General features: G+C 35.3%; 1 protein-coding gene across 1 annotated transcript in view; it reads right to left on the bottom strand.

The window, feature by feature from the left end:
- Positions 1-19638, bottom strand: part of LOC123527553 (uncharacterized) — a 78820-nt gene that overhangs the window by 41474 nt on the left and 17708 nt on the right. The window contains exon 5 of the mRNA XM_045307078.2: positions 13585-13677. Coding sequence (XP_045163013.2) covers positions 13585-13677 — 93 coding nt within the window. The remainder of the gene's footprint in view (positions 1-13584; positions 13678-19638) is intronic.

Below are 19638 nucleotides of genomic sequence, written 5' to 3'. Positions count from 1 at the left end.
AAAAATTAGTGTTCAAATACCTGGCAGCCATTACGCGACTAGACCAGATGGCTCCCACGCTGGTTCCTTTAGTTTAGTTAGGTCTATATACACTTAAGTTTAAGTTTTAACCATAATTATATGAAATAAAAAAGCTATATAATGGCACATTTTGAGAAAATTGTTTCCGGAACATATAAGACAGCCATATTAAAGCACTTTTCAACAATTGTTAATTACCATTCAACAGTTTTTGCAAGTTTATTGTTTATCAACACCATTTTATGAGGAGACTACAGGTGATCAGGGAATTTATTGCGGTGCATTGCATGCCGTTGAAAGGCTGTAAAACGTCGTATCCTTGTTAAAAGTTACTCTTACACCGTAACTTTCTTCCCATCTTAAACTTTTTTCTTTGTATACCCATGCGCTAGCATCCTCAAAAATAAGAACGTAAATCTACGACGTCAAATATTTTTCACATTTTCAAACAATGTATGTAAAGGATTTCTTGTAACAGAAACATTTCAACAAATTATGTTATACATCTTCTAATGAAAGGCCCATAGTTTGACAATAAATTATAAAAAAGAATCAGTAATTTTGTGTCATATAAAAAACGAAAAATTCAGGTCGTCTTTGCGTATCTTTATAGAACATAACTTTTTTCTACACCTATTTTTCATGAAAGTTTTATCATAAATTAACGACGAAAATGAAAAGAAAATGGGAGTTTCAATAGCGAAATGCCAGTCAGTTGTGGGATGCAACCCTAAAAGGCACATATTTGCTCTTGTCCGCACAATAAACGCCTACTTTCGGTTTCGATCTGCAAAACTTGCCCTGTGGGGGTTTAGGTAGCAGGGTACACTTAGATGCCAAAATTTTGGACACGGACGGTCTTACATGTAGCGAGTCGCAATATTGCACTTCCCTTATGAGCTGAATCAGGATGGCCATTTTATAAATTGCGTGCATGTTTTGTGCTTTTAATTAATGGCAAGATCAGGATTCTCATATAAAAATAAAGAAAGTTATCAAAACGAAAGGTTTACACCATCCATGAAAAATAGCATGCCAAAACCATCAATTTTTCACTTTTTGAACAGCCTGCAATGATCCCGCTGCAAGAACAATGCTCAATGTTATTGCATTTCTCAATTTAATAGTCCTTACTGAACGTCAGGATATAAACGGAATGTGGGCCCATTCAGCTCGTTTTTTCACAAAATAGCGAAAATGTTCCTGAGTATCAATCAACAAGCACAGAACCCTTCCGTTTTTGAATTTTTCCGCGAAATTGTGTCTCATTGATCATACAAAGCTACCAGCAATTAGTTTTCCAACTGACATCAGAATTTTACATGCATCGGCTGTATAAATTTTCTAAAGAATTAATAATCATTATCTCTCACCTTTATTTACAGACATCCAAAATCACGAAGTTCTATTTATTACAAATATTGGCAGAGGCCAAAATTCGAAGTGTACCCAGCTACCTTAAGATTTTTTAGTTAATGAACAAAGGAGGGTTTTACTAGTTCTGAACTTTTATATGTCTTTTGCAAATTAAACCAAATAAAAATGTTTTCAATAGCATGAAAAGAAGTCTGTATGAGAGAGTCTAAACTTGCCCACCCCTAATGCGCAAATTTAGCCAAAATTTACAAATTGTCGCTACGAGACAAAGAACGTACAGTACATCTGTTTTTACCATTTTCTGACATGATTTAACGTATTTTGTCATTAGGAATGATATAAGGGCAATTCTGCACCATTTTGCGAAAATAAAATGTCCCCACCCCCTATTTTCCTATTTCATGGGGTCCCTACCGTCCGAACATACCCCTGATTGACGAAATGCATAGCTCGTGGGCCAGATATGCGCTGTGCGGGTTAATAAAGATAAAAATGATGTTTTTACTGTACCAGAACCTTGTTACTGGAGCTAGAATCTAAAAACATCGTATGCGTGTATATTGATTTTTATGCTTTTATGTGTCCTCACAGTAACATTTTTGAGCTGCTGTGCCGTCAGGTAGCGTTTTAAGTCCTCAGAAAGTTTAAAATATCAAGAAGAGGTTCTAAACTATGTGAAACCGCACAAATCTAAGAGTTCTTTCAAAATTTAATTTTGGCAGATTTCGCTTAAGGTAGCAGGGTACACTAAGATGCGAAAATTTTGGACACGGACGGTCTTACATGTAGCGAGGCGCAATATTGCACTTCCCTTATGAGCAGAATCGGGGTGGCCATTTTATAAATTGCGTGCATGTTTTGTGCTTTTAATTAATGGCAAGATCTGGATTCTCATACAAGAATAAAGAAAGTTATCAAAACGAAAGGTTTACACCATCCAGGAAAAATAGCATGCCGAAATTATCAATTTTGCACTTTTTAACCAGCCGGCAATGATCCCGCTGCAAGAACAATGCCCAATTTTATTGCATTTCTCAATGTAATAGTCCTTACTGAACATCAGGATATAAACGGAATGGGGACCCATTCAGCTCGTTTTTTCACAATATAGCGAAAATGTTCCTGAGTATCAATCAACAAGCACAGAACCCTTCCGTGATTTGAATTTTTCCACGAAAAGGTGTCTCATTGATCATACAAAGCTACCAGCAGTTAGTTTTCCAACTGACATCAGAATTTTACATGCATCGGCTGTATAAATTTTCTAAAGAGTTAATAATCATTATCTCTGACCTTAATATACAGACATCCAAAATCACGAAGTTCTATTTATGACAAATATTGACGGGGACCAAAATTCGAAGTGTACCCTGCTACCTTAAGATTTTTTCAGTTAATGAACAAAAGAGGGTTTTACTAGTTCTGAACTTTTATATGTCTTTCGCAAATTAAACCAAATAAAAATGTTTTCAATAGCATGAAAAGAAGTCTGTATGAGAGAGTCTAAACTTGCCCACCCCTAATGCGCAAATTTAGCCAAAATTTACAAATTGTCGCTACGAGACGAAGAACGTACAGTACATCTGTTTTTACCATTTTCTGACATGATTTAACGTATTTTGTCATTAGGAATGATATAAGGGCAATTCTGCACCATTTTGCGAAAATAAAATGTCCCCACCCCCTATTTTGATATTTCATGGGGTCCCTACCGTCCGAACATCCCCCTGATTGACGAAATGCATAGCTCATGGGCCAAATACCAAATATGCGCTCTGCGGGTTAATAACGATAAAAATGATTTTTTATTGTACCAGAACCTTGTTACTGGAGCTAGAATCTAAAAAATCGTATGCGTGTATATTGATTTTTATGCTTTTATGTGTCCTCACAGTAACATTTTTGAGCTGCTGTGCCGTCAGGTAGCGTTTTAAGTCCTCAGAAAGTTTAAAATATCAAGAAGAGGTTCTAAACTATGTGAAACCGCACAAATTTAAGAGTTCTTTCAAAATTTAATTTTGGCAGATTTCGCTTAAGGTAGCAGGGTACAATTAGATGCGAAAATTTTGGGACGGACGGTCTTACATGTAGTGAGTCGCAATATTGCACTTCCCTTATGAGCAGAATCGGGGTGGCCATTTCATAAATTGCGTGCATGTTTCGTGCTTTTATTTAACGGCAAGATCAGGATTCTCATACAAGAATAAAGAAAGTTATCAAAACGAAAGGTTTACACCATCAATGAAAAATAGCATGCCAAAATCATCAAATTTGCAGTTTTTGAACAGCCTGCAATGACTCTCTGCAAGAACAATGCCCATTATTTTGCATTTCTCAATTTAATAGTCCTTACTAAACGTCAGGATATAAACGGAATGGGGACCCATTCAGCTCGTCTTTTCACAAAATAGCGAAAATGTTCCTGAATATCAATCAACAAGCACAGAAACTGATTTAGGGTATTTCTCAAATTATGCAGAGCTATTGGAGTTCCTATAAAACACGGGAAAACTGTCACAGCAACAACTGTGATCACATTCGTGGGTCTGGAACTTGATTTTAACAAAATGGAAGATAGGCTACCTAAAGACAAACTTGTTAAACTTCACCATTTACTGTTGTCTTACAAATCACGTAGGAAAATTAAATAATGGGACTTACAATCCCTTTTAGGTCTTTTAAACTTTTGCTGCAAAGTAGTCCTACCAGGTAGGGCTTTCCACAGACGATTAATTGATCTCACCAAAGGTGTGTGCAAATCCCACTATAGGATAACTATAAGTAAAGAAGGGAGAAGTGATTTAGAAGCATGGTACTATTTTATCGAACATTTCAATGGGAAACACATTTTACCGGATCAAAAATGGTTAACTTACCAGGCTTTTCATCTGTTTACAGATGCCTCAGGTTCAATTGGGTATAGATCTATTTTAAACACTCAGTAGTTTTACGGGACTTGGCCTGTAACTTTGGCTGATTCACATATCACATACAAGGAATTTTTGTCCCATAACGTTGGCTCTGGAATTATGGGGCTCTCAACTGGCAAACAAATACATTGTTTTACATTCTGACAATAATGCTGTAGTACACATCAAAAACAAACATGGATTCTCAAATCATGTACCTAGTAAGGCGTATGGTTCTTGCTCGTATGAAACACAATATCCTCAAACGCTCAGAGCATGTGCCAGGCAAGCAGAACACTTTAGCAGATATGCTTTCTCGTTTACAAATTGAAGAATTCCTGAAGAACGCCCCTTACGCAGACAGGATAGCCACGAGTTTTCCAGAGGCCTTACTCAAACACCATTGAAACGAGTTGTCTGCTCTTTATTAGATTGATGCTTGGCTAAAAGTACAAGACATTCTTATCGAGCGGCTTTTAAACACTTCCGTTCTTTCCACATTAGTTATTACGGTACCCAACCAAAGGCAATTATTTCAAACAATAAATTTACAAGTTAAATAGCTTATTGCCATTCCACATGCATGAACTACACTAGCATATGCTCTAGAGTATCAGCCCTTAATTATATAAATAAATTACAAGGTGCAAACACTACAGGTCATTCTTACAGTTTCTTAGTGAAACGTGTCCTTTTGGGATGTAAACATTTTTCAGCAAGTTCGGACAAAAGGCTGCCAGTTACAATAGGAATTTTGAGTAAATTGGTTTCTGTACTACTTAACTTATTCAACACTGCCTACAACACTTCACTAGTTAAAGCTATGTTCACACTTACATTTTTGCACTTCTACGGGTTGGTGAAATAACCACGTCAAGTATGGCGAACCACACTATCTCGGTCACAGACATCTCAGTTAAGACGAAAAAGGGCAAACCTGTTAATTTATGTTTCCCTTAGTCATTTCAAACACTCTTCATCACCTTTCACTATTACATTAAAGCCACATAAGCGAACAGTTATGGACTGTCCTTGCGGTACACTCTTTCATGAGAAGGCGTCCAAAACAAGGTAGGCCATTTTTTCTTAACCAATCAGGAATACCGGTCACAACCAAACAATTTAGTCGCATTTTAAATGGAATGCATTACGAAGATAGGCTTAGACCCAAGATTATACACATCTCATAGTTTTCGCATTGGGGACGCGACACTAGCCCATTCATACAACTTCACAGATTCTCAAATACGTAAATTGGGAAGATGGAACTCAAATGCCTTTCAGTCATATTTGCGGCCTAATGGTGTTCAGTTCGAAGTGATGTTTGACTGTCCCTTTTTGCTGGGTTTATTATACATATGTATATACAGTTTAATAATTAACTTTTTTCCAACAGTTTTGGAAATGGAACAGGCAAAACTTGCCGTTAATGCCTATGAGTAGGATGCACTACACACTTTTTGGTACTGTTAAAACGCCTAACACTGTATTAGTATCGTAGAAGGGCCAAACCATTTCATTGACTGATTCAGGCGGCAATGATAATTGAGTTACATGTATTTAAAAAGGACATTTTGACCAGCTGTTGATATTCTATGTTTTAGGTTTACATTAAAGAAGTGTTCTGAGCCAAAATAATTGATATATGAAGTCATTATGACTGGCTTAAGCGGCATTTTGACTTTGAAGTATAACAACTGAACTTTTGACTCTTCCTGATATTGTCATTTTAACGATTATCGGCTATGTCATTTTTATCTTTTTGGACATTTTGACTCTCTTAGGCAGCAATTTGTGCCTTGAGTCTACATTGATGAAGTGTTTCGACCTAAATAATTTGATTTCATTTGCGAAGTCATTATGACTGACTTAAGCGGCATTTTGAACTAGCAGTATGCATGTGAGCTCTGACACTTTCTATTGTCATTTTACATTGTTTTTGGTCATTTTTATCTGTTTTTGTCAATTTGACTGTCTTAGGCAGCAATTTGTCTTAAAACATACAGGTGTTACCTACATACAGCTTCTTCCTGACTCAGTTGACTGTTTAAGGCAGCAATAGGGATAGAAAAGGCTTATGACTTTTATGTCATGTTATTGGTACTGTTTAGTTTCTCAACATGACCATTTCGGCATGGGTGGTTCCAATACTCTCGCTTTCATAGACTTGGGTATTGTATAATCACCCCTTGGATATGGTGCTTGCTTTTTAATTTTGTCTTTTGACAGTTCCTGTGATACGCAGGCTCCATAACCTCAGATCCCCTTTCTAAATTCCAGTTTGTTTAGTTCTGCCCATTGTTTTCTCGTTTGGGGCAAACCATTTACTTTATCTGGGGACCAAACGCCGCTCTTCATGGAATTACACATCTCAACACGTGTATCATTGAAGGTTCCATGTTCACCGCCGTTTGAATACATCTGCGGATGTCTCTAAATTGATTTTTGTACTTTTAGCATGTGTAAATGTTGAGTTCTGCTCAACCCGGGGCTAGAGGGCGTGGACGGTAGCATGCATTTCCACTACCGTCCATGAACAGGCCCAATCAAACCGAGCCTGCAACATTTTCGTTTTTGTCGTGTTTGGCGACCTGCATTCTCGCATACCAGAAGTCTACCGTGGTTCCCCAGATGAACCTCTGGCACATTTCGCCGATATTTATGGTTTGGTTACATTACAGGTAAAACGTTTCAGCCAATCAGCGTCGTTTCGCGACAAATCGTAGCGAACCAATCAAAATCGTCCGTGAAAAGCGTGACCGCGTCCTTTCCATACTATGAGGGAATACGATGTCCATTTACGACGAATACTATTATTTCTTGATGTAAATCTCTTAACGTCGAATTACAGGAATAAATCTTTATTTATCGCAATTATGGAATAGGGCCTACAGCCTTTATCCATCGTAAGCAAGTATCTTGTTTACATATTTTTTGAAGTTTCAATTCGGAGTTCCAAATAATGGCGAACAATGATTGGCTGAAACCACTCCCGATAGTAATTACGAGTGCGCATGCTCACCAAGTAAACGATGGAAATAAATCAGAGGTTCCACTCGGGATTTTGACGAACCTCTGATGGATGAGAATGGGCGACCTGTGAAGCTTCCACTTTACTCTATATTATGTAGTAGTTTACATTACATAAACAATGTTTACATTACATAAACAATGTTATAAGTTGAGATATAGAAATACATTTTAGATTATATACATTTCTTGAAGGTTCTAGAGTTCGCTTGTCTGGGCGGCCATAAAGACCTGGTTTGAGTGAGGTCTTTATGTTGTGGCGGAATTTTATTTCCCAGATAAAACAAAATTTATATGATCTATGTTTTAACAATTCTGGTCAACAAAGTAAATATGTCTTGATATATTGTATTTCATGTTTTTGATACCGGCTTAAATAAAAGCTCAGTTTTAACAAGACGAATTGGATATGTGTTATACTTGGTATTCGGCGGAATTTTATTTCCCAGATAAAACAAAATTAATATGATCTATGTTTTAACAATTCTAGTCAACAAAGTAAATGTGTTTTGATATTTTGTATTTCATGTTTTTGATACCGGCTTAAATAAAACGCATTTACAACTTACATATCTCTTGTTCTTAATTTTGTCTTACAAGCTACGCAAACTCGAACCTTCCATAAGAACCACTTGATGGTCATAAAAACCATTACAGATACCATATGAGAAGGCGTGGTGGTAAGCCATTGGAGTCGGACTGACTACCCCGGATTGAGCAGCCGGCACTCAAACCCCAAACCCCTGTACAGTCAGGGTTGATAAGCAATAAAGCTTAAGAGCCAATATCTTTGAAATATGTGAAGTTTTACTTATCAGCAGTGATGAAAATATCGCGATGGATACAAATATTTAGAAATAAAAAGGGAATGAATGTATGCATTCAACATCTCGATCGGAGATAGTAAGAGACGAAAGGAGCTAAGTCCCCGGCCTTTTCGTACTTTGAATTATTTTGTAAGAATGTAATTTTGTAAGTGGCGTAATTTGAAAAATATGAAATTTTATCATAGATCATAGAAGTAGGCGGACATACGTGGAAAATCGGAGATAGAGATGAAAGTAGCTATGTCCCGGCCTTTTCGTACTTAGAATTATTTTGTAAGAATGTAATTTTGTAAGTGTCGAAATTTGTAAAATATGAAATTTTATCTTAGACCATAGAAGAAGGGAAACATACGGGTAATATAGGACATAGTAAGAGATAAAAGGAGCTAAGTCCCCGGCCTTTTCGTACTAATAATTATTTTGTAAGAATGTAATTTTGTAAGTGGCGATATTTGAAAAACATGAAATTTTATCTTAGATCATAGAAGTAGGGGAACATACGGGAAAGATAGGACATAGTAAGAGATGAAAGTTGCTATCTTAGATCACAGTAGTAGGGGGACATACGGGGAAGATTGAAGATAGTAAGAGATGAAAGTAACTAAGACCCCGGCCTTTTCGTACTTGTAATTATTTTGTAAGAATGTAATTTTGTAAGTGGCGAAATTTGAAGAATATAAAATTTTATCATAGATCATAAAACATGAAAGGAAGATCGGAGATAATAAGAGATTCAAGTAGCCAAGTCTCCGGCCTTTTCGAACTTAGAATTATTTTGTAAGAATATAATTTTGTAAGTGGCATAATTTGAAAAATTTGAAATTTTATCTTAGATCATAGAAGACGGGGAACATACGGGGAAGATCGGATAGAGTAAGAGATGAAAGGAGCTACATCCCGGGAATTTTCGAACTTATAATTATTTTGTAACAATGTAATTTTGTAAGTGGCGAAATTTGAAAAAACATGAAATTTTATTATAGATCAGTAGGAGAACATACGGGAAAGATAGATCATAGTAAGATATGAAAGTAGCTAAGTCCCCGGCCTTTTCGTACTTGGAATTATTTTGTAAGCATGTAATTTTGTAAAGGGCAAAATTTGAAGAATATGAAATTTTATCATAGATCATAAAACAAGATAGGAAGATCGGAGATAGTAAGAGATGAAATGAGCTATGTCCCAGGCTTTTTCGTACTTAGAATTATTTTGCAAGAATGTAATTTTGTAATAATAATTGCATAATTTGAAAAATAAAATATGAAATTTTATCATAGATCATAAAAGTAGGCGGACATACGGGGAAGATAGTAAGAGATGAAAGAAACTTAGTCCCCGGCCTTTCAGTACTTAGAATTAATTTGTAAGAATGCAATTTTGTAAGTGGTGAAATTTGAGAAATATGAAATTTTATCTTTCATCATAGAAGTAGGGGAACATACGGGGATGATCGGAGATAATAAGAGGTGCAAGGAGCTAGTTCCCCGGCCTTTTCGTACTTTGAATTATTTTGTAAGAATGTAATTTTTTAAGTGGCGAAATTTGAAGAATATGAAATTTTATCATAGATCATAAACAAAATAGGAAGATCGGAGATAGTAAGAGATGAAAGAAACTAAGTCTCCGGCCTTTTCTTACTTAGAATTATTTTGTAAGAATGTAATTTTGTAAGTGGCATAATTTGAAAATTATTAAATTTTATCATAGAAGTAGGCGGGCATACGGGGAAAATCGGAGACAGAGATGAAAGTAGCTAAGCCTTTTCGTACCTAGAATTATTTTGTAAGAATTTAATTTTGTAAGTGGCGAAATTTGAAAATATATTAAATTTTATCTTAGATCATAGAAGAAGGGAAACAATATGGTCTAGCCAGTAGTGTTAGATGGCTCTAGTTCCGACTTACTACCGGTTTCCTCTTGAGTTCCTTAGGAGTCTTTGCTCAGTCTTTTCCTCTTTCTAACCTACTTAAATGACCTCCCACAAGACTTCCAGTCAAAATTTCTTGTATTTGCTATTTGCAGATATCACTGTCATCTTTCTGACCCATACACCTATTCATCAATCAAAGACCCTTCAAAATGACTTGTATGTCCTAGAAAAGTGGGAGATGGATAAGTTCTTAGAATCTAACCCATTCTAATGTCAAGTTATCCACGTACTTTAAGGGAAACATCCTGAAATATCAACATACTCCTTTGGTGGTACAACTCTTGAATCGGTCACATCTGCTAGATACCTTGGCGTGCATATATCTATTGGCGTGTAATGTAATGAGTACATCAATAGGTCGATAAGAAGGTAAACAAAAAACTTTGATTCATCCAGGGATATTTTAAATATCCTGAATCTGCAAGTCCAATGCTAATCAGACTTCTATTCGGCACAACTTGAATATGCTTCTGAAAACTGATCTTCACAAACTCAAACATTAAGCCAAATCAAACTCACAAGAAAAAAATGTTGAATTAAACTGAACACCGCAAGTCCATACCTTACCAGACCCTTGTTCGGCCACCACTGGAATATACATTTGACGTCTGGTCGCAACACACCAAAATTCAAATTAAACAATTAGAATATGTCCAAAGAAATACTGCGCGCTGGGTCAAGTCTTAGTTCAGACGCACATCGAGTGTCCAATAGATGGAAAAGTCACTAAATTAGGCGCCGACTTTGTCTTCGTCATTTCGACTGTAGGACTGTTTCCATGATGTTTAAAATAATCCTTGAGCTAGTCGACATTCCCGTTGAAGGTTACCTCACCCCATTAATAAGAGCCTCTAGACATGCCCATTTTTGCACTGCTAGGCGCTTTGCCGTTATTGGTCTAGAATATTGTGGAGGCGGTGATTAGTTTTTGTTTTAATTCTCTCAAAAATGAACTTGACGTATTCTCGTGGGTCTTACGAATGGGAAAGTCGATTTTTCTAGATTATATCCCTTAATGCTCACTGTATCTATAAATTCACTGTATCCCCAAGATCCGATTGACTTTCAAAAAGATAAAATAATGCTTATCTTGCCCTAACCACTAAAAAACACTAAAATGCCACTGATTTTTCCGACATGATTACAAAGATTTGAGTATATATTGAAATGTAGGCGTAAAGTGTTGATGATCATGAAAGTTTATACCATCACATATGCTATGCTCAAGTCAAGTACATGAAACTGCACACACAAAGTATTAATGGCAAGGAAAGCTAATCTCATTACAATTTATTTTCAGAAATCGAGTCAATCAGCCAGGTACATGAAATTTCATACGTAATGTACAGATGGCGGGGAACATTTGATGAAATATGGGGTATCGTCTAGTCCCTATCTACTGTAAACGTGAAGTATTTATTGCAAGAAAGGTTGGTATCATTATACCATTTATGCTGGTATTAGAATAAGACTTTCAAGTTTCATTTAAGTCAACGACATAGCAATACAAGAGGGCCAAGATGGCCCTAGGTCGCTCAACTGAGAAACACACCATAACACACCATATTAGTGTAAACATGTTTGACCTAGTGATTTCATGGAAAAATTTTCTGACCAATTATCATTAAAATTGGAGCAAAATTCTTGAGTATAAATAAATATTTTCTTTGATTTGACCTAGTGACCTAGTTTTTGACCCCAGATAACCCATATTCGAACTTGACCTAAATTTCATCAAGGCAATCATTCTGATCAAATTTCATGAAGATCAATTGAAAATTACAGCCTCTATCGCATACACAAGGTTTTCCTCAGATTTGACCTAATGACCTACTTTTTGACCCAAGATAATCCGTTTTCAAACTCGATCTAGATTTCATCAAGATTATCATTTTGACTTAATTTCAGGAAGATCAATTGAAAAATACAGCCTCTATTGCATATACAAGCTTTTCCTTTGATTTGACCTAGTGACCTTCTTTTTGACCCCAGATGACCCGCATTCAAACTTGACTTAGATTCTATCAAGACAAATATTCTGACTAAAATTCATGAAAGTTAATTGAAAAATACAGTCTTTATTACATACACAAGGTTTTTCTTTGATTTGACCTAGTGGCCTAGTTTTTGACCCTGGATAACCCATTTTCAAACTCGGCCTAGATTTTATCAAGATAATTATTCTGACCAAAATTCATGAAGATTAATTGAAAAATACAGCCTCTATCGCATACACAAGGTTTTTCTTTGATTGACCTGGTGACCTAGTTTTTGACCCCAGATAACCCATTTTCAAACTCGGCTTAGATTTTATCAAAGTGATTATTCTGACGAAATTTCATGAAGATCAGTTGAAAAATACAGCCTCTATCGCATACACAAGCTAAATGTTGACAGACGACAGACGACGGACACCGGACATCGAGCGATCAGAAAAACTTACCTGAGCATTGCTCAGGTGAGCTGATAAAGGAAGATGATTTTGCAGGTTATGATATCGGTAGACCTGCTGAAGAAGTCTGTTGAAAATATCTAGAATTTGTATTACAAAATATAAAAGAACAAAAAAGTATCTACTAAGAAATAAATATCTCACAGCATGTTTCCCGGATTATATTTTAATCTTATCAAGGAAATTTTACAATACTGAAATAAAATTCACCTCTCTTATCAGAAATTATTCAATTTTATTACAAGATTTATTTTAACCTTGTATTTCAAAATTACACTGGAAAGAGCAAGTTATTGTTCTTGATTCTTTCACAATGAATGAAATATAAATGTATAAGAAGTAAATAAAAGATAGAAGAATGGAGGTCCATTTGAAATGTTTGACAATAATCGCAAAGGAAATCAAATGATAGTTGGTATGGTATATATAGTCCAAATAGTGAGAAGTTAGAATTTCTTTACATTCTTAAACGGTTCATAGCAAATAATGATTATGAAATATTAATAACCGGAAAAGACTAAAGTACTATTCTTGATATAGATATGGATAATAAAGACACAACTGCCAGTAGCAAGGATGAAAACGTTTACCAAACAGATACATTAGCAATATGATGTATCACTGACGTAAATTACATACCTACTATTTTCTACCGATCGGACTATTTCCTTTTTATCAAATATTTCAAGCATAGATAAAACTTTTATCATAAGAACAGGCATTAGGATATATAATTTATGAGTCACTTTAGATATTGACTAGACATCTGATCCGGCATTTACAGAAAACCAGTTTGCAAATGCACTCTTGAATATACAATGTATAAACAAAACATTCAATATATAACTTGAAGAATATAGGTTCATAAGAATTAAAAAGAGAAATGTTTTCCTAGAACTTAATACACATTTAACTTAACTAGTCAATTTTTCTTATAATCAACTTCAAAGAAAGTACAAGCTATCGAAAAACCATGAACAAGAGCAAGTATTTCAGGTCAATATCTAATGTGACTGTTATCTCAAAAGATTACACTACCTTCCTTTTTTTTGCGCATAAGTTCCGCCTGTAGTTCTGGGAATAGACTTTGGAATATGCCTAGCGTTTCTCTTGCAATACTTTCTTGTTCATCTGAAATGAATGTTATTGGATTTAACCATGCAATATTATTATCAAAGCATGTAATACAAGCCGAAAACGAAACGATGACACATATTCGTACACTTTCTGCGGATATATTAAAAACAAGAGGGCCTCGATGGTCGCCCTGACTATTTGACCTTGAATATGAAATGAATCACAGTATGTACTAAATTAAGGTGATAGAGTGACACGTTTTCAATTTTAGCTGATTTCATAAAGACATAGTTTTCTTACTATACCGGTACATTATATACAGATATGGTAGATAAATTGGCCTCAATAATGTTGTTATAAAAACGTTTAATTTTGATTTGAGCTAATGACCTTGTTTTTGACCCCAAATGATCAGCTTAAAATTTGACATCGACTTCGTTAAAGAAAACATTCTGTATTTCAATATATCAAACAAGTGAACGATGTATTGCCATAGAATACAAAGTCCCCTACCGGAAGGCAACCATTTTTTTCTACTGTAGCATAAGATAATTCTATTATATCTGTTAATGATTTAACAATATGGTACCATATATACAATATGTTGTAACATAGGGTTTTGAAATTTGGAGAAACAAATTGTATACATTTAAACAACTATTTACCTTCATTTTCGAAATCGTTTCAATTTAAAATTGGTGGGAAGATATTAGAAAGAAATGTAAGAAACAATCATATTAAAGGATGTAATCCTGAATCAAGGGTCCCATTGACCCTTATGCGCTTACCTATGTACAAGGCTTCAAGTGTTTTTGTATAACGTAATGGAACAAGTGCTGAGTTAGGTTAGTTAGCCTATACTATATGCCTTTCACACATACTGTTAAACCTAGGGTAATAATTTGAACAAATACGGTAGACAGCACAACTCTGATATCACAAGGCAAATATCAAGGTTATATCCAGCTATTACTGATTCAGAAAAGAACATGTTCAAACTTTGTAAAGTGTAACCCTATAGTAAGCACATCTCACACACAGGGGCGTGGCCATTTTTTACCTTAGGGTAATAACTTGGAAAATTATGGTAGAGTCAAACCTTTATATCACATGCCAAATATCAAAACTCCAGAGAAAAGTTTTTTTTCAAACAGTCTGATAGCTGTTCGTATTATAACTAAAACATCTATATGTTTAATGAACCGGACACTTTAGAACATATTTGAAGAGGGTTACTATAGAGACCATTTGTTTGAAGTTTCATCAAAACCCATTCAGTGGTTTTGGAGACGAATTTGTTTAAAAGAAATTGATGACGTAAAGTGGCTACGCCCTCTGACCATATCTTTGGTGAATCGGTAAAAATGAAAACATTCTGTAGAACATTATATAAGGGCAAATGTGCGAAATTATTTTAAATTCGGGCTAACAAGTGTATACCAGATTTTCTCAGTTTCTACTCTATACGTTATGGAAAATTGTCAACGCCCCTTGCAGCCATCTTTTTTTTGACGAATTTAAATAATTTGAGCTAACGTGGTAGAGGGTCACAGAAGGACCATTTGAGTAAAATTATTTCAATATCGGGCTGTAAGCTTTACGCAAGAAGATTTTTAAAGTTTCCACTCTATATTCATAGTGGAAAAATGATCACGCCCTCTGGCGGTCATGTTTTTCGACGAATCAAAATAATTTGAATGACCTATGACCTTTGCACAAGGTCATACAAGGACAATTTATGTACAATCATTTTAAAATCGGGCCATTAGTGCCAGGTAATATTATATCCCTTTAAGGACAGTTGAGTTACGGACCTGACAGGAAAAAAATCGTGTTGGCCTTTGAGAGAGTGACCTTGACCTTTGAGCTATTACCTTTTGTTTTGCGCATAATGACTCTTCTCACCCAGGAAAATCCTTTAACCAACTAAAACTTATATTAAAATTCCTTTATAAATGACAATATTATGGACTGGACAGCAATAAAACCTATCATCAAATGATCTCCAAGTAAACCTTCACAGTTGAGCTATATTTCTTAGTGTTACATATGACACTTCTTCTGAGTATGAGAAGCGTTTATACCAGGCAATAGTTCTGGGCCGAACATAAAACAGACCCTGTTCATGCTATAATAAATTTGACCGCCAAGTGTGACATTGTACTTTGAACTAAGTGTCTCAAAGGAGTGCATAACTCACTGTATGATTATGGAGTACATTAGCGCCATGAAATATAAAAATCTCTTTATGAATTGCCGAGTTACAGATCGGACAGAAAAAAAGCCCTGTTGACATTTGACCTCCATGTGTGATCTTGACCTTTGAGCTAAGTATCTGAGTTTTGCGCATGACACCTTGACTCGTCAATAAGATCCCCTGATGAACCGGACACGAAACCGTGGAAGATCAGGCATACGTACGGACGGACAGACGATCGGAACGGCGGAATGAAGGACAGGTGGCAAAGAGCAATCCTATAGTCACGTAGGGGACTAAAGGGAATGTTCCAGTTTCAAACGAAACAGATTTTATCGAGGTAAAACATTATTACCAGGTTCCATACGGACCACGTGAATTGGCCTCTAGTGTGATAACAAGGCATTTATACGACTTCATCTGGTGATGCAGTTTGTGAAACCTGATGACTCCCGTTTGAAAAAGGCCTAAATCACGCTTGGTAAACAACAACAACTTTCGAGCCGGTGCATGTCGCAATAAAAGAACGTCAGCACAGGTGAGTGTTATCACATTTTTTTTTGTATTTTACAAGCATTGTATTGAATATCAAAAATCCGGGAATGATAGGCGATGTAGATTTGATTTAAGGGAACTTGAGGTTCTCTAACTTATTCTTGATTTGTAGTTGTGGCGGTGTTTACCAGCAAACTGATTTCGTGGTAAACTGAACCGTTTTGTCATGAAAACACTTTCATTGTCACACGTTTGCATTTTAACTGATATTAAGAAGCAAACCGAATAGGTTTGAAATAGCTGTAAGGTATACAATGCATTAAGAAATGATATTTGTACCGAAAATTGTTTAGGAGTAGAAATATTTACTTTTGAGAGACCGCTCTGTCATGAAAAGGATAGTCATGTCGCCAAGGAGGTGGCTCTACTGTCATAAGAGAGCTCTGTGTTAATAATTTTAATGCCCTATTGAAAAGCTTACAATAACATAGACGTGTAAATATTTCAAATACAGCCATGCTGACCATGTTCCATATGTTTGTTTAGGTGTTTTTAATGATTTGACTCAGGAAACTGGGTTTGAAACGTCTTGAAACTGCTTGATTTTACGAACATTTTAAAATTTATATAACCTTACTTATATAGATGACCAATAAATGTATCTTAAAAATGATGTTTGATATTTCGTTTGTTTTGAATTTCTGTTTTAAATAAACTGCAATAAAAGACAAACTAAATATCCTAACACCTATGAAGCTGCAGTGCGTTCGTGCTACTGATCGCTTTTTATCATATATGTGGCATTATTGCTGAACTTTTACCGCTTTGTGAGAATTATGTTTTTGAATGTTTTTGTATTTGATTTAACTCGTCCTATCGATAATAGTCAAACAATTTTCATTTGATGTTTTCCTTTAAGATATTTGTCATCTGTTTTATTTTTCAACTGATAATTTTAGCAATCGTATAAATCTAGGATAGAAATATAGAATTGCCATAAAAAGACTGAAGTTATGCATTGTACAAAATACCATACATTTTCCAGATGTTACCATAGACATATATAAAAACTGACGGAATGATTTATAATCTAGCACTAATCCAAATCATCTGAAAATTTACATTTGTTAAATCTATTTGACAACTAAAACAGTAAATAGACTTGTCATTTCGAGAATGGATATAAAACACATTCAAAAATTAAATCAAATTGATTGTGTCCTTGCTTGCCATGACAACATACAAGAAATGTGCAAATTTACTCGGTCAGTTATTGCCATATCTATTTACAGTATCAACTATTTGATCTATTACGTCATTTTTGGTTGCGGGTTTAACCCGCTACTAAAGTTACAAGTGTATTTCTGACAATCATATAGAATCTTTATTTGATTCCTAATCACATCCAAAGGATGTTCATGTGCTACACAAAATAGTCCCATTCATGAACAATGCGGAAGAATTATCAATTATCAAGCAGTTCTTATTCAACCTGTATCCATTCAAACTGACCATTCAGATTATACAAGATCTATCAATGATAAGTTATTCCAGCCCATGGTTACATCACTGACTTCCAGCTGGCAATTTAGATAAGTTTCATGTAAGGTCAGTCAGAGTTCATCTTAGATATGAGGCACATTTGTATTTGTTTCTCAAACATGTATATTTATAGATAGACATTTTAACAGAAAATAAATCAACCAAAACCCGCAACCACCAGACGTCTCAGAACTTTGATTATGTTAGTGTCAGAATAATTTGTATTTCTGATTTATTGCTAACGTAACAAGTAAGCACAGATAGTGCTTGACTTCAGTTTTCGTTCTATTGATGAAGAGACGTTGGACTGATGTGAAGCGAAAAACGAAAAGAGGTTTCAAGTTTCAGTATGAAGCGAAGAAACACCTAATATTTAGAACCTTCAAGGAGAAGACGGGCAGAGTAACTAAACAGATTTTAGTCCCAACACAGTTCAGGAGAAGTGTTTTGGCGCTAGCTCATTAGTTAAAAGTTGGGCGCCACGTATTAGCTAAAGAGACAGTTGATAAAATACGAACAGGTTTTCACTGGTATATCAAATGAAGTGACAAAGTTTTGCCTGTCATGTGATGTATGCCAGAAAGTTAGTACTGACTTGGCACCAAAAAGCAAAAACGAGATGGTTCGTAAGAATATAGTCATCCAGATAGAACTGAAGGAAACTGGAGACAGTTTGACGTTAGACCAGAATCAAACTGAGGATGGAACCAAAAAAACGAGAAGCCATCTATCAAGTACATGAAAAGAGGTCGATGTTGTCGTGTCAGAAGGGTTATGAATAGAGGTATTATCAGACAAGATTATTGGGTTGATAACTCGTATCCTGACATAGGGTTTTCATTTCTTTAACACTGTAGGTTTAGATTTTCAAATAGCAGATGATTCTAATTGGTTGAAATATTAATTGAAATATCCATAAAGATACAATTTAACCTTGTCAAAAACTTGCCTAGCAATTAAATTTAATGAAACAAAAATAATGGTTGCAGAAGAAAATCTGACTGGCTATTCTCAAAGGTTGGAAATGAAAAAGCCAATATTCAAATAAAACTAGAACTAACTCTATTGTTATGCTGTCTATTGTTTTATCTGGTTTAATTTCCATTTAGATATTCACCTGTGATTTGACCTTTATCAACAAGACTATTTTTGCTGATTATTTATATTGTTATTTTTAAACTTCTTAACCGCGTTTAGTACAGTTTTAAACTTGAGGTAACACTAAATGTTGCCAAACGCCACGTGGCGACGGAAAGGAAAGAATACATGTTTGGTATAGTTACCAATCCCCTATGCCCCAAAATATTTTCCTACCCTCTCAAGACAAATAAAACTGAGGAAATAGTGTCCACCACAAACAGGTTGACATGTGTAAATTGGCCGCCACCTATGTTCATTCAATTATTTATATGGCTTGTAAAAACTCACCTTTTTGACGACATAGTTATATGTACAATGTTTCAATAAGTGAAAAGAAATACTTTATGCGGCTGAATTTGGAGAGTAAGAATATGGAACACATGATATTAATAAAAATAAATACGTCAGAAATTTCTTCTTCGTTTTCTGGTGATCATATGTATGAAGTTTCATTTTTATCTAGATATCACTTATGTTTGTGTAAGTGGGCCGGTGGTCTAGTGGTAACACGCTTGACTGTCAATCCGGAAGTCCGGGGTTCGAATCCGGGTCCATGTACTGGAAATTTCTGAGATACTCTTGAGTGTCTCCCACCTTTACTAGAGGCCTGTACTGGTTCTTCCCAGGAAAGTAGGCTTCGC

Source organism: Mercenaria mercenaria, chromosome 14, assembly GCF_021730395.1.
Source record: "Mercenaria mercenaria strain notata chromosome 14, MADL_Memer_1, whole genome shotgun sequence".
Lineage (NCBI taxonomy): Eukaryota > Metazoa > Mollusca > Bivalvia > Venerida > Veneridae > Mercenaria > Mercenaria mercenaria.
This window is presented reverse-complemented; position numbering and strand designations above follow the sequence as displayed.